At 38.8% G+C, this 12,504-nt stretch overlaps 1 protein-coding gene across 24 annotated transcripts in view; it reads left to right on the top strand.

The window, feature by feature from the left end:
* TNIK (TRAF2 and NCK interacting kinase) overlaps nt 1–12,504 on the top strand; it is a 408,234-nt gene that overhangs the window by 82,806 nt on the left and 312,924 nt on the right. For all 24 annotated transcript variants that reach the window (XM_077990083.1, XM_077990077.1, XM_077990073.1 and 21 more), the window contains 1 exon segment: nt 6,269–6,334. Coding sequence is in view for 14 of the 24 variants with exons in the window: in XM_077990091.1 (XP_077846217.1) it covers nt 6,269–6,334 (66 nt within the window). In the remaining 10 variants the exon portion in view is untranslated.

Here is a 12,504-nt window from a genome sequence, read left to right as displayed (position 1 = left end):
GTCATTCTGGGAGCACTATCAGCCATCCATATTCTGTTGGGTGTATTTTACCCTGCCAAAGGACTGGTGGCCTCAAGTGAAAGATTCTGTCACAGAACGGCTGTGTCTTTAAGAGGCATTTTGGAGGAGGGCTGTCTAGAGTCTGTGTAGGCCATTTGCTCACGATCCGTGTCAATTTCATTTTAAAAGAAGTGGGGAGGCACTGGGAAGAATTATGTATCATCTTTCATGATGTGAAGGAAATCATCATCCTAGTTATAGATTTAAGTTTGCCTTTTTCAATCTTTGGGATTTAGCCCAGTGGTGTTATTTAGTGTTCTTATAAATCCAGTATCATTCAGAGGACCTGGAGGAATTAAAGCATAACTTAGTGGCAGGGAATATCAAACCCTAGATCTTAAATCTCTCCACTTTGCTGTGAAGCTGGGCTTGAGCCTGCCAATGCTATCTAAATTTCATTAGCTGACAGAAAAAGTATTTATTTCAACATCCCAGGAACCCCCAAAACTTAATGCGCCTTCTCAGTTGTCTTACTAATTTTTAAAGAGACATACATTTGTCCATAAATATCTGATTCTGTTTGCTAAGCATGTGGTGGGTAATATTATTGGTTGAAAAGCAATAGGTTTTCCTTTACTGGCCAGATTAGTTTTATTGGCTTTTTTAGTTGAAAATCTATAAAATGCAGACTGAATTTTACTGTGGCATATTATTTGTTTATTACATGAACTCATTTTCAAAGATGAAAAAGAAAAGGGAGGAAGAAAATGAATATTTATTAAAGTCCTATTACATATCAGGCCCCAAGCTAGTCTAGACGCTTACAGTTCTCATAGTAGCTCCCAAGGGGGGTAATCCTGTCCACATTTTAAAGATGAAGAAACTGAGTTCAAAGCAGTTCTGAAACTGGCTCAAGGTTAGAGAGCTACCAGTTGGTAAATCAAGGGCTGGGAATTACGGTTCCATGAAGCTGATGGGGTAGTGGTTAGGAACTCAAGGTTTGGAGTCTGACCATCTGAGTCAACATCCTAGCTCTGCTGCTCATTAGTGGTGTGACCTTGAGTAAGCATTTAATCCCTCCGTGCCTCAGTTTCCTAATCTGTAAAACAAAGATAATGATAGCATCCACTTGATAAAGCTGTGATAAAATGAGCTATTCATGAAAAATGCTTAGAATTGTTTCTGACACATAAGTCCTCATGAAATGTTCACTATTACTGTAATTTTTATTGTCATGACTAACCAAGTTTGCTTTTATCAGTACTGGCTGAAAAATGACATTTTCTTTCAAGGAATATCCTGCCTTTTGATATGTAGTTATATTTCATTATGAAATAATGTAAACTACTCTACCTTAGAATTAAATTCTCTTCTCAGCCTCCCAGCAAAGGTTAAGATCTGAATAAAGGCATGTGTAGCCAACAGGGATTCTTGACTTTGGTAAATGTCAATGATTTGCTCTTTTCTCCTTGGTGTATGTAACTTTCTTCCATGCTGCTCATCCTGGCTTTAAGAGCAGCTAAGCAAACACAAGAGGGAGAATTAAGTGGATTTCTTATCTCTTAGCTTTCCTGTCTTTGTAACATGATTATTAGGTACAGCATCCTCTCCTTGCTGCACATTCTGTTGGCCACATTCTGACAGCCTGACTTCTCAATGCACGTGAGGCACAGTTTACTACAACAGGCTCTATGGATTTTATTTGGTTAGAGCTGGGAATACTATAGGGGCTTTTACATGTGACAGCTTTGTCCATGTGGGATTGGGGAAAGGAGGATAGAGGGCACAGTCGTAGAACAACTTGTCTAGATTTAAAAGAAATGATGTAAGTTTGCTAGACCTTTGGCTCTACATTCTGATCCCTTTTTTTGTGACTTCCACTGTACATGTCTTGAAGAATTGGGAGTGGGACATCAACCTTATTCGGTAAATAGTTATATCTAGCAGTTATGTATTGGACACCATGCTAAGTGCTGAAAATACCAAGATAAATATGTTACAGTGCCTGCTCTTGAGGCATTTGTAATTCATCAAGGGAGAGAAATGTAAGAGAGGCTAGCACTATGTGAAAATGGTTATCATAGAGCCGTGCACAACATATTGCGGCTGCAGAGAGAGCGGCGGTGGCGCTGATTTGAGAAAGGCTTCAGAAAGGAGGCAGCAAGCTGGGCTTTCAAGGATGGGCTTGCCTCAGAAAGAAAGCAGAAGGAATAATCTTGGCAGATGGGCAGTATGAACCAAGAGCTGAGTGTGGTGTGTTAGGAACATGAGGGACATGTGTTGGTTATAGCACAGAATGATGGAACACGAGGCTGGGAATGGAGGCCAGGCCTAAGAATGACATGACCTGACTTTCAGTTTGAACTGTATCTTGTATTATTTTAAATCATGGAGTGTCATGATTAGAAATGTCTATTTTAGAAAGATCAGTATGGATAATAGCTTAGAAGGCAGAAAGAACTAAAAGCAAATGGTCTCAGAAAAAGATGATGAAGCCTGTTGTGTGAATGGAGTGGAATAGATGGATGTGGTGGACATTTGGAGATAAGATCATTGACACTTAGTGAACAAAATTAGGGGAGTGGTGGACAAGGGTGGAACTTTCGGGGAAGTCTACCTCAAAGGTGTGAGCAGAAGAAATATAGAATCTGTGAGAGAGACTAAGAGGTATGATAGATGGTGGAGGGGATATATTTTTAACAGGAGTGATGATGCTCAGGAGTACAAAAGGGGACAACTAGGACAGGACTGAGAAGCGACCACTACGTGTAAGAAATTGAGGTCATGGTGACCTTTTGGGGAAACTACTTTAGATGTACTCTAGAATGGAGAAAATAGTTGAATGCTTATACTGTTCAAGCTATATCACAATTCTACAAGGATGTAACTAATGATGAAATGCATTTGTGTGAAAGACTATTCACAAACACCCAGCTCTCCAGGCACTTGGATTAGGGGAAAGAAAGAAGAGAGCCTAGTGTCAGTACTGAGGTGTCACTGAGTAATACCTCTGATTTCTATGTCTAGGGTTTCAAAGAGTCCCCTTCTTGCAAATACCGTGACTCTTAATGCTATTTTGCTTTGTTTCTCTCAGGATACTGTAGACTGTAGATGCTTATAGACTTCTCTTAATTCCAAACTGGTCCTCATTTCTAGCCATGATGCTTGTAGTGTATGTTGTGGTATGTCACACAGAGCTCAGTTCTCCACTGCTGGGGCACTCAATTGTCCACCTGCTAGGAGTGTAGGTAGCTAGGGATGACTTTCACCTGAAAAATGTCCTCAGCTGAACAGTGTCACTTCACCTAAGATTGTTACCTCTGGGATGGGTATTGGGGGGCAGCCTACATGCAATGACTAGTCAATGGAGGTGGGATTCAAAGGCCTGATGCTTCCAGGTAGGATAATTCTGAAGGGCTATCCTAGCTCCAGCGCTCTCATGGATCAGAAGAAGTTTTTGTTACCACTACATTTCAGTTCAGCTCTTCCTTCGGCTCAGTCCAGTTCTTCCTTTCCTCTCCGGCAGGTGTTGATTCTGAGGCATACCCCAATAAACTCACACAGTGTAAATCTCAGGGAGTCTCGGAGTTTATTCCTGGGGAACCCATCTGATATGATTCTTTCCAGTTTGGTTGCCCATGCAAGGCCAGTTGCCAGTGGAACTCTTTAGTTCCTCTGAACTTCGCTTCAGAGGCCCTTGGATGTGTCCAGCGAAAACCTTCTCCTAGCAGTTTGAACTAAAGGCTCAGCATTGAGCCTCCTTGGTTTTGATTGGTTGTGACACATACCCAAGAATAGCTTATTCAAGGAGAGAAAAGAGCGTCACAAGTCAGCTGTCTAGATCCTCCTGAGACCTACCTACTAACCCCAGCTCTGAGAAGGTACCCTGAGGTGAGTGACCCCTGGGTGTAGAAGCTGATCCCTGCTCTGCACCTGTTTGTGCTCCTGCCCTCGTCGTACATCCCTATTTGATTCCCAGGTTCCTTGAGGCAGCCATTCATCACTGTCCTGTATCTCTTCTCTTTTTGTTATTTTTTTTTTAGTCAAGAAAAATGAATGTTGAAAACACAATTGAGATATTTCAAGCAAATGTAGAACTTCTCTCCAAATATGTTGCAGAAACACCACCAAGCAAACAAACTACTGGGAAGCACAGCTTAGAAACAAACAGCAGCTGCCACCATTTATGGGCTTTTTTTTTCTTTTCCTCATTTCTTTCTAATTCCGTTTGTAATAAAACCTGCTGCTCTAATGGCCTAGTAGTTTAACCAACAGAACTTTTCTTTCCTATCCTGAGGCCTCCCAGGTGGCCTTGACAGTGTCTTTTAGCTATGGGGTGTTGGTCGACTCAGAGCTTTAGTCCCTTAACAGTGTTTTCCAGTTTTGTGGTTCTGTCTGGAACCACACCTCCCAGACCAGGTGGGGCATAACTGGAACTTCTGGACTTCTGGAGTTTTCAGGACATGAGCATGGAGTGTGGTTTCTTGCCTTTCTGGCTTCGTAAGAGTGGGTAATGTAGTGCTAATTCCAATCTTTCTCAGTGACTAAGTGTTTAATCTGTTGGGTGCTTTGCTTTTTGTTTTTGTTTTTATTTGTTCTCTGTGTGGAATCTTTGAAGGCATCTACCCAGGGGCTTTTCTTGAGTTTGATTTACCACAGACTGGACTTTAAAGCATCCTGACTTGTCAGATCAAACTCATTTTTCCCTTTCCCCAGAATAGCAGAGAAACTCATTTTCCCCTTCCCCCATTAAATCCTGCTGGTGGTGTGGAATTTCTCAGCTTAAAAGTGGTTACTATTAGGTATTAATAGATTTCTGACTACGTGCAAGGCATTGTGCAAAGCCCACACTTATTCTTCACAAGAGCATGACTAGGTAGATGTCATCCCTGCAGGCCCAGACAATATGTTGCTCTCGCGGGGTCTCCTAGGATCACATAGCTAGTTGAGGCACAGCTGGTATTTAACCCAGGTCTGTCTGAATCTGAAGTTCAGGCTGTTCCCTGCCTGCCTCTCAGCTACCCATTGTAATAATATATGGCATTGCTCTCATGTAAGTGTCCGGTAGAGATAGGCCAAAAGCGCAGTCTATTTTTATTTGTTCCTAAGAATATTTTTTAAATTAAATGCCTAACACTTAAAAAAATAGGAGATCTCACATTAAATGCAATGTTCAGTTTCTCTTGAAAAATCTTTAGACCTGGCAATATTGTGCTAATATGTTGACAAGACAACAGTTGGCTCCAACTAGGTAAACTCCACCCCACCACATCCTACCTCCCTCAAAGAGGCTGGGGTTGCTCAGTTTGCCACAGGCCCCAACTGAACCACTTTACTTGTTTATGTTACTGGCCTGGCCTCTGCAGACATTTAAGTTTGTGACTCCTAGATTTATGCCTTTAAAGAAGCAATTTCTGTCCAGTTAGGAATCAGTAAGGGGTAAAAGTCAATTTCTGCCTCTGAATAGAATTTTATAGGCTTTGATTTTTCTTTTCAACTTCTTTGGGATACTAATTCAGTTATAATAGCAGTAATTATTGGATATTTATTGAACACTGTAACATTTAGCTGACTCCCGAGGTTAGTAGACAACTGATTGGTGGTAAGAACTTGAATAATTCTCCAATTTAGTTTGCATTTTAAATCCTGCAGTTACTCAGCAGGTACTACAGGAACTGGAGGCTATCCTCAAAAGTATATTTTGTAGAAGCAGTATTACAGAAGAGAGATGAATCCAAAGAAAATCTTTCTGAGACAGGTAGTTAAGTTGACTCTATTTTCCCTTGGAAACTGTTGACGGCCATAGGTAAGATTGCCCCACAATGCAGGAACACCGTTCTTAACTACCAGGGCTCACTCAACACAATGAACAGCTCAGATATTTCAAAGAGAAACATCCTAGAACATTAGAACCTTCTCAGGATGATGAGTCTTTCACTTTATCTCGATGTAGCTCCTGCAAGTGTGTTTCCATTTGACAGTGAGAAATGTGTTAATTCTTTTTTATTATTTCACTTGAAAAAGCATCTCCTTTTGCCTGATTTAAACACATTTCATAGAAATGTAAAATGGAAAGAAAATGGAACTTGGCTAATTTCATAGCTGCAGCTGACTTAAATTTTAAAATTTTGATAGTATTAAATGTTAACACATGAGAGCCCCGTAAGCTAAAGTTGTTATTTATTTGCTTAATTTAGGTAAGTATTTGCTTTTGATTAAGGCAATGCCTGGAATATTGTTTGAATTTTTATTGTTTATTTTCTTTCAGGACCCCGCAGGGATCTTTGAATTGGTGGAACTTGTTGGAAATGGAACATATGGGCAAGTTTATAAGGTAAGTACATTGAGCCTCTGTGTGGCTTATGTATGGTTTCAGTTCATGAATGGCGAATTGCAGTGCTATCTATACTTGCTCATAAATGGCTCCCAACAAATTTAAAATGAATTAATATACTTGTTGATTGACTCTCCATGTTTTAAAATATATCTGTGGTTATGTTGCCTAAACTGGATTCTGTGATTTGGGTATTTCCCTTCATTATATATGACTGTGTTTATATGTGACACATGAATTCTGACGCCACTTATTTGAAGCTCTTCAAGCGTTCAGTTTCCTTTACTTTAATCACTGCCAGAACTGGTTTTTGAAAGAGAAAAGAATGCCATCTACTTTAGAAATTTAAGCTATTAAACTATTGCAGCTGGAAAAGTAGATGTGTTATTGGCCTAGGGCATGAATTAAATGAGTTGAGTGAACAGTATTGGAAGAAAACTTGGTTACCTCACAAAGCAAAAGCTTAATAGCAGCGACGAATTTTAGGAAATAATTAAAAGTTAAACTTGAGTTGAGACGGAGCTATGGAATAAGAAGTCTTGCTTGTCTGTTTACTAATTTTTGCTTACAAATTCACTCAAAAAGTGTTTTTGAAAGGTATTTTCCCCAAGTATAATCTACAAAAAAATGGTTGAAAATGTGAGTTGATTCCTTTTCTGATTGTCAAAAAAAAAATGAAAGTGAACTGTTTTTGGACTAAAGCTTTTGGGGTTTTGTTGAATGAGCTATTGAAATGCCATCAAAACAAACCAACTGTTTCCTCATGATAATTTATAGGGAAATATCCATCATTTTCCCTAGTGGCAGCGATATGGGATGGCATTTCCATTACAAATTATCTCGTGTTCTATTTTTAAAAATTCCTGCTGAGCCCTAAACTTTTCTCAGTTAATTAAATTTATTAATCATTCAGGTTGTAATATTTTCAATTCTGCAGAATTTCAGAAGTATTATTTATAGGGTATTCTTGAGATTCTGTTTTTTAAAGCACAATTGTAAGTGGATACACATTTATATGTTTATTTACCAGAGGTTTCCCTTGGTGTCCAGGGAGAAATTTCTCCCTTGCAAGAAACGATTATTTCCTAAATTGTCCACCTTTTACCATTAGACAGAATGTAGTCTACCCAACCTGCTCACTTGACGTTGATCCTGTCTGACACAGAAAGAAATGTGTCTCAGCAAAGCTTTTAAGTACTTGCAATGAAGATAATTAGGTTGGAAGATTGTGTTACTGCGTTTTGAGAAAATGGATTGAACTTGTGAAGTAACTAATGAATGAAGATCTGACTTAGGTAGAAAATTACTTCTGATTTGCTGTCAATATGAAGGAGCAACTCTGTAGCATGGTGTTGGTTTTATGGTGCCATTTCTTAGAGCCTTTCCATTTCATTGTTTCCCACCCATAGGATATGCATTTGGGAGATAGTTCACAGCTTGGTACACTAATTCAAGAGGTGAAACTCTGCACTCTTATAAGAGGAGATACCAAGAGATTCAATTAAGGATGAGAATATTTGGAAAATCCAGAATTTTCCATAATTTCTTGTTATTTGAAAAAGGCACGGAAACAAATGGCAAGAGGTCTCAGATCTTTTTAGAGAGGGAATATATTTAGCAGCTAGGTTGTCAACATTATTATTCTACAGGATTCCGTTCTCTTGGTGGTTGATCAGTACTATGGCACCTTCCAAGTTAAGGGGGATTCTACAAAGAATGGTCATGGTGAATGCAGTGAACTTTGGGACAGGAGATTTGGTCTCTTACCAGCGCCATTGTTTTCATTGTTTTGTAACCACCACAGCTTTTCTGTGTATTAGTCAAATGAGAATGTAGTTAGAAATGCTTTGGGGCCTGGCCAGGTGCAGTGGCTCACACCTGTAATCCCAGCACTTTGGGAGACCAGGGCAGGTGGATCATTTGACCTCAGAGTTCAAGACCAGCTGGGCCAACATGATGAAACCCCGTCTCTACTAAAAATACAAAAATTAGCCAGGTGGTAGTGGCATGCGCCTGTAATCTCAGCTACTCAAGAGACTGAGGCAGGAGAGTATCTTGAGCCTGGGAGGCAGAAGTTGCAGTGAGCCGAGATCTTGCCATTGCACTCTAGTCTGGGCGAGAGCATGAGACCATGTCTCAAAGAAAAAAAAAAAAAAATAAAGAAATGCTTTGGGGTCTTGTGATGATTTACTTAAAGAATTATAACTCCCTGCCTAGTTAAGGGTTTGGTTTCTAGGCAACCAGATGATGTTAGGTGGCACTGCTCATGAACAGACCCTGTGTTTCCTGAGGCCACTAATCCAGTCCTGCTGTCATTCTGAATTCTGAAAGATTAAAATTTAATAAAATAGCAACATATGAGCTAAAAGATATGTGAGCCTAAAGTAAATTACATTAAAAAGTGATTGTTTGCACTATAGATTATACAACTTTTATGGAATATGTATATTTCTAAACTATAGGTATAAATAGAAATGTTGTAGCTCTAGGAGGAGGCCTTTATACATAAAATCATATGGTAAGTATTTTCTTTATGTTAAATACTGTATTAGTCTGTTCTCACGACGCTATGAAGAAATACTTGAGACTGAGTAATTTACAAAGGATAGAGGTTTAATTGACTCACAGTTCTGCATGGCTGAGGAGGCCTCAGGAAACTTACAATCTTGGCGGAAGGCACCGCTTCACAGGGTGGCAGGAGAGAGAATCAGTACCCAGTGAAGGGGAAGCCCCTTATAAACCATCAGCTCTCATGAGAATTAACTCACTATCATGAGAACAGGATGGGGGAAACCGCCTCCGTGATTCAATTATCTCCACCTGGTCTCTCCCGTAACACATGGGGATTATGGGAACTACAATTCAAGATGAAATTTGGTTGGGGGCACAGCCAAACCATATCAAATGCTAAGCCTTTGATTTTAATTTTTAAAGTCTCTCTTTTGGTATTCCTGGTTTTCATAAAGTCAGGTATAATTTTACGAATAAGTCTATGGACATAACCTTTATTTTATGGAAAAATTTATTTTAAGTTTCTTTTTTATAAGCTGCCCTAAGAGAGTCATAATATAATTTTGTTTACAGGTAGTTTTAAAGAAACGTACTTAATATAATAAAAAGTATATGTAGGTATTCTCTGAATGTATCTGTATTTGAGTCAGGTACATCTAGATGTAAAAATATAAATATTTTATATAAAAGCCATTTAAAAATGTTTAGTTTTTCAAAGTTGCTTCTAGTCTTACTCCCAATTCTAGCTTATTCCTGTTTTGGGCAAAGTTAGATTTGTTTATCTTTAGCATTTTGGTCCTAGGTAATCAAGTAGTGATTCAGTGTCTGTTTTTTGCTTTTATTTACCGAGGAGCGTAGGTAAATAATAAAGAATAGTAATTCACCCTCAGGACTTTTAATGAGGAAACCATCTCCTTCTGCTCATGGCTGCATTAAAAAATAAACCAACAAAAGACCACATACCCATTTACTAAAGGTCTTGGCTGTTTATCGGCATGCCACCTATTGGGAACCTAATGGAATCTGGACACATTTTTGTTAAAATAGAGTAATTCTTTTAGTAAATTGAAATAATTGTTTAATGTTTACTGGTAAGATACCACTACAAATTAGCCATAGGGTTTAAATAAATGTTGGTCTATCCTGTCTCCTAATTTGCCCTTTTGAATATAGATTGGTTATTATGGAGATGAAGACATATTTTATCCCAGGGTGATAATGTGAATTAGGAATATGAAGGATTCCTAAGTATTTCTCATATTTCTTTTCAATGCTTCTTAAGGTTGTAAAGTGCAAGATAGGGAGGCCATTGTGGTGGCTATAGTGCTTATGAGAGAGAGATGCTGTGAGTGTGTATATTTCCAATGGGCTATGAGAATCTTCATAGTCCTCATTCTGAGTTCTCCTCTGCCAGCTGGCTGTCCAGCCCATCCTTGATCACCTCCAGTCATGTGGAACTCATTACTTTTCTGTCAGTCCATTTTCCTGAAATTCCTTTGAATGTTCTCACATTGTGCTGAGATCCTGCCTCTCTAAAATGTTTACCATTAAAACCCCATTTCATACCTCTAGAGCTATTTAAAATTTAAAATTAAATATTCTTTCACAAGAATGTAGACCTTTTGGGCCGGCCGTGGTGGCTCACACCTGTAATCCCAGCACTTTGGGAGGCTGAGGCGGGCAGATCACCTGAGGTCAGGAGTTTGAGACCAGCCTGACCAACATGGAGAAACCCCGTGTCTACCCAAAATACAAAATTAGCCGGGCATGGTGGCACATGCCTGTAATCCCAGCTACTCGGGAGGCTGAGGCAGGAGAATCACTTGAACCAGGGAGGTGGAGGTTGCAGTGAGCTGAGATCCCACCATTGCACTCCAGCCTGGGCAAGAAGAGGGAAACTCCATCTCAAAAAAAAAAAAAAAAAAAAAAAAAGAATGTAGTCCTTTTGATATGTGAAGATTTCTCCCTTCTTCCTCCAAACATATGCTTATGCCTCCTGTTGTCCAGGCAATGTAGCCTCAGCTGCTTGATTCATTCTTGTGGCATAGACCTGAGGCCCTTCATTATCCCTGCTTCTGCGCTGGAACTGTTCTATTGCTAAAAGTCATGTTTTATGCTTGTAAATAGTTTTATATTCCATAAAACTTTTTGAATATATAATTTAATTTCTGTTAGAATGAGCACCTTGTTCTCACTTCAGAGTCTTTATAGTTATAGTTCCCTCTACTTAGAACAGTTTCCCCCCAGCCCTCTCATGGCAGGCTCCTTCCCCTTCAGGTCTCAGCTCAAATGTTACCTTCTCAAGGAAGCCACTTTTCATCCCTGCATCTACTACAGCCAGCCACTGCCTCTGCTTCCCTCTGCCACAAACTTTCTTTATTACATTAACCTGTTTTATTGTTTTTATGGTATTGCCACTCTCTGAATTATCTTACTTCCTTGTTTATGTCTGTATTTAGCAATTTAAATACATAAGTCAAGGGAAAATAAAGTCAGAGACCTAGTCTGTGTAGACCATTACGCTATCCTAGTCTGGCACATAGTAAATGTTGACACTTGTGGGGCCCAGAATTGAGCTATGTTTTCCTTGATAATTCTTTGTATATTGGTTCCTAGTTTAAAATTTTTTTTAGCATTTTCATAAAATATTAATTTTTGTACTTTAGAAAAATATATTTGCACAAAAGCAATAAACAAAATGCTCTACCTATTTTTTTTTTGTAAAGGGATGGTGATGTAGATCTTATGTTTAATGAATTACCAGTAGTCTGCAGAAGCAAGAAGAGTATGCTAGAAATTTACAAAATGAGGCAAAGCAGTTTTCTGGGGTTTCATCTCCTGGCAGAGGTCCTCAAACTTTAGTATGTAAAATGAATATCTGAGAAAGGATTAAAATATAGATTTCCAGGCTCCAACTTCTGAAATTTTGATTCAGTGGGTCTGGGGTATCCTCTGTGAACATTTAATAAGTGTAAATGCTCATTCTGTTGTTCAAGATCTGGGGACTGCACCTCCAGAAACTGCAAAATGATTGTATGTTATCCTGTTATAGGTCACTTGAGTGAATGCTAATCCTAACAGTTTTTGCAATCATTTATTTTAGGATTTCCATGCTGACTCAAACTTACATAAACCAAGAAAAGCAAAAATCAAAAGATTTTGACCTGAGATGTGATACCCACCTGTTTTGGCTTGTTCAAAGATTTGACTTTCAGTGTTTTTATTTGATATGCTTATGATGACAGTTTACAGCGGAATAATTTAACTCAAGACCTGAGAATCAATATTGTCAAAACTGACCTCACATAGCAAAATCTCGGCCTTTTGGGTGGAGATTTTCTCATATCTGTATATTGTGATCTCTTCATTCACCTTCTGCTAAAATAAGATAAAACATTTCAATAGTAAGTTTATTAATAGTTTATTTGTGGAGGTGATTCTATAACACTACCCAGGATACACTGTAGCTTTTCATAGCCTGCTGCAATGAATCATGTACTATTCACTTACTGTTTGGCAAGGAGTGAGTATGGGAAAATGGTGTGTTTTATAGATAATAGTGGCATTTGTTTTTTATTCAAGAATTTCTAACATAAAGAATACATTCTTTCACATTTGTTGAGTGCCCATGAAAAAAAGCCCTGTGCTTTGTATGGGAA

Source organism: Macaca mulatta, chromosome 2, assembly GCF_049350105.2.
Source record: "Macaca mulatta isolate MMU2019108-1 chromosome 2, T2T-MMU8v2.0, whole genome shotgun sequence".
Classification (NCBI taxonomy): Eukaryota; Metazoa; Chordata; class Mammalia; order Primates; family Cercopithecidae; genus Macaca; species Macaca mulatta.
The sequence above is the reverse complement of the archived record's forward strand: the minus strand, read 5'-3'. Positions and strand labels throughout refer to the sequence as shown.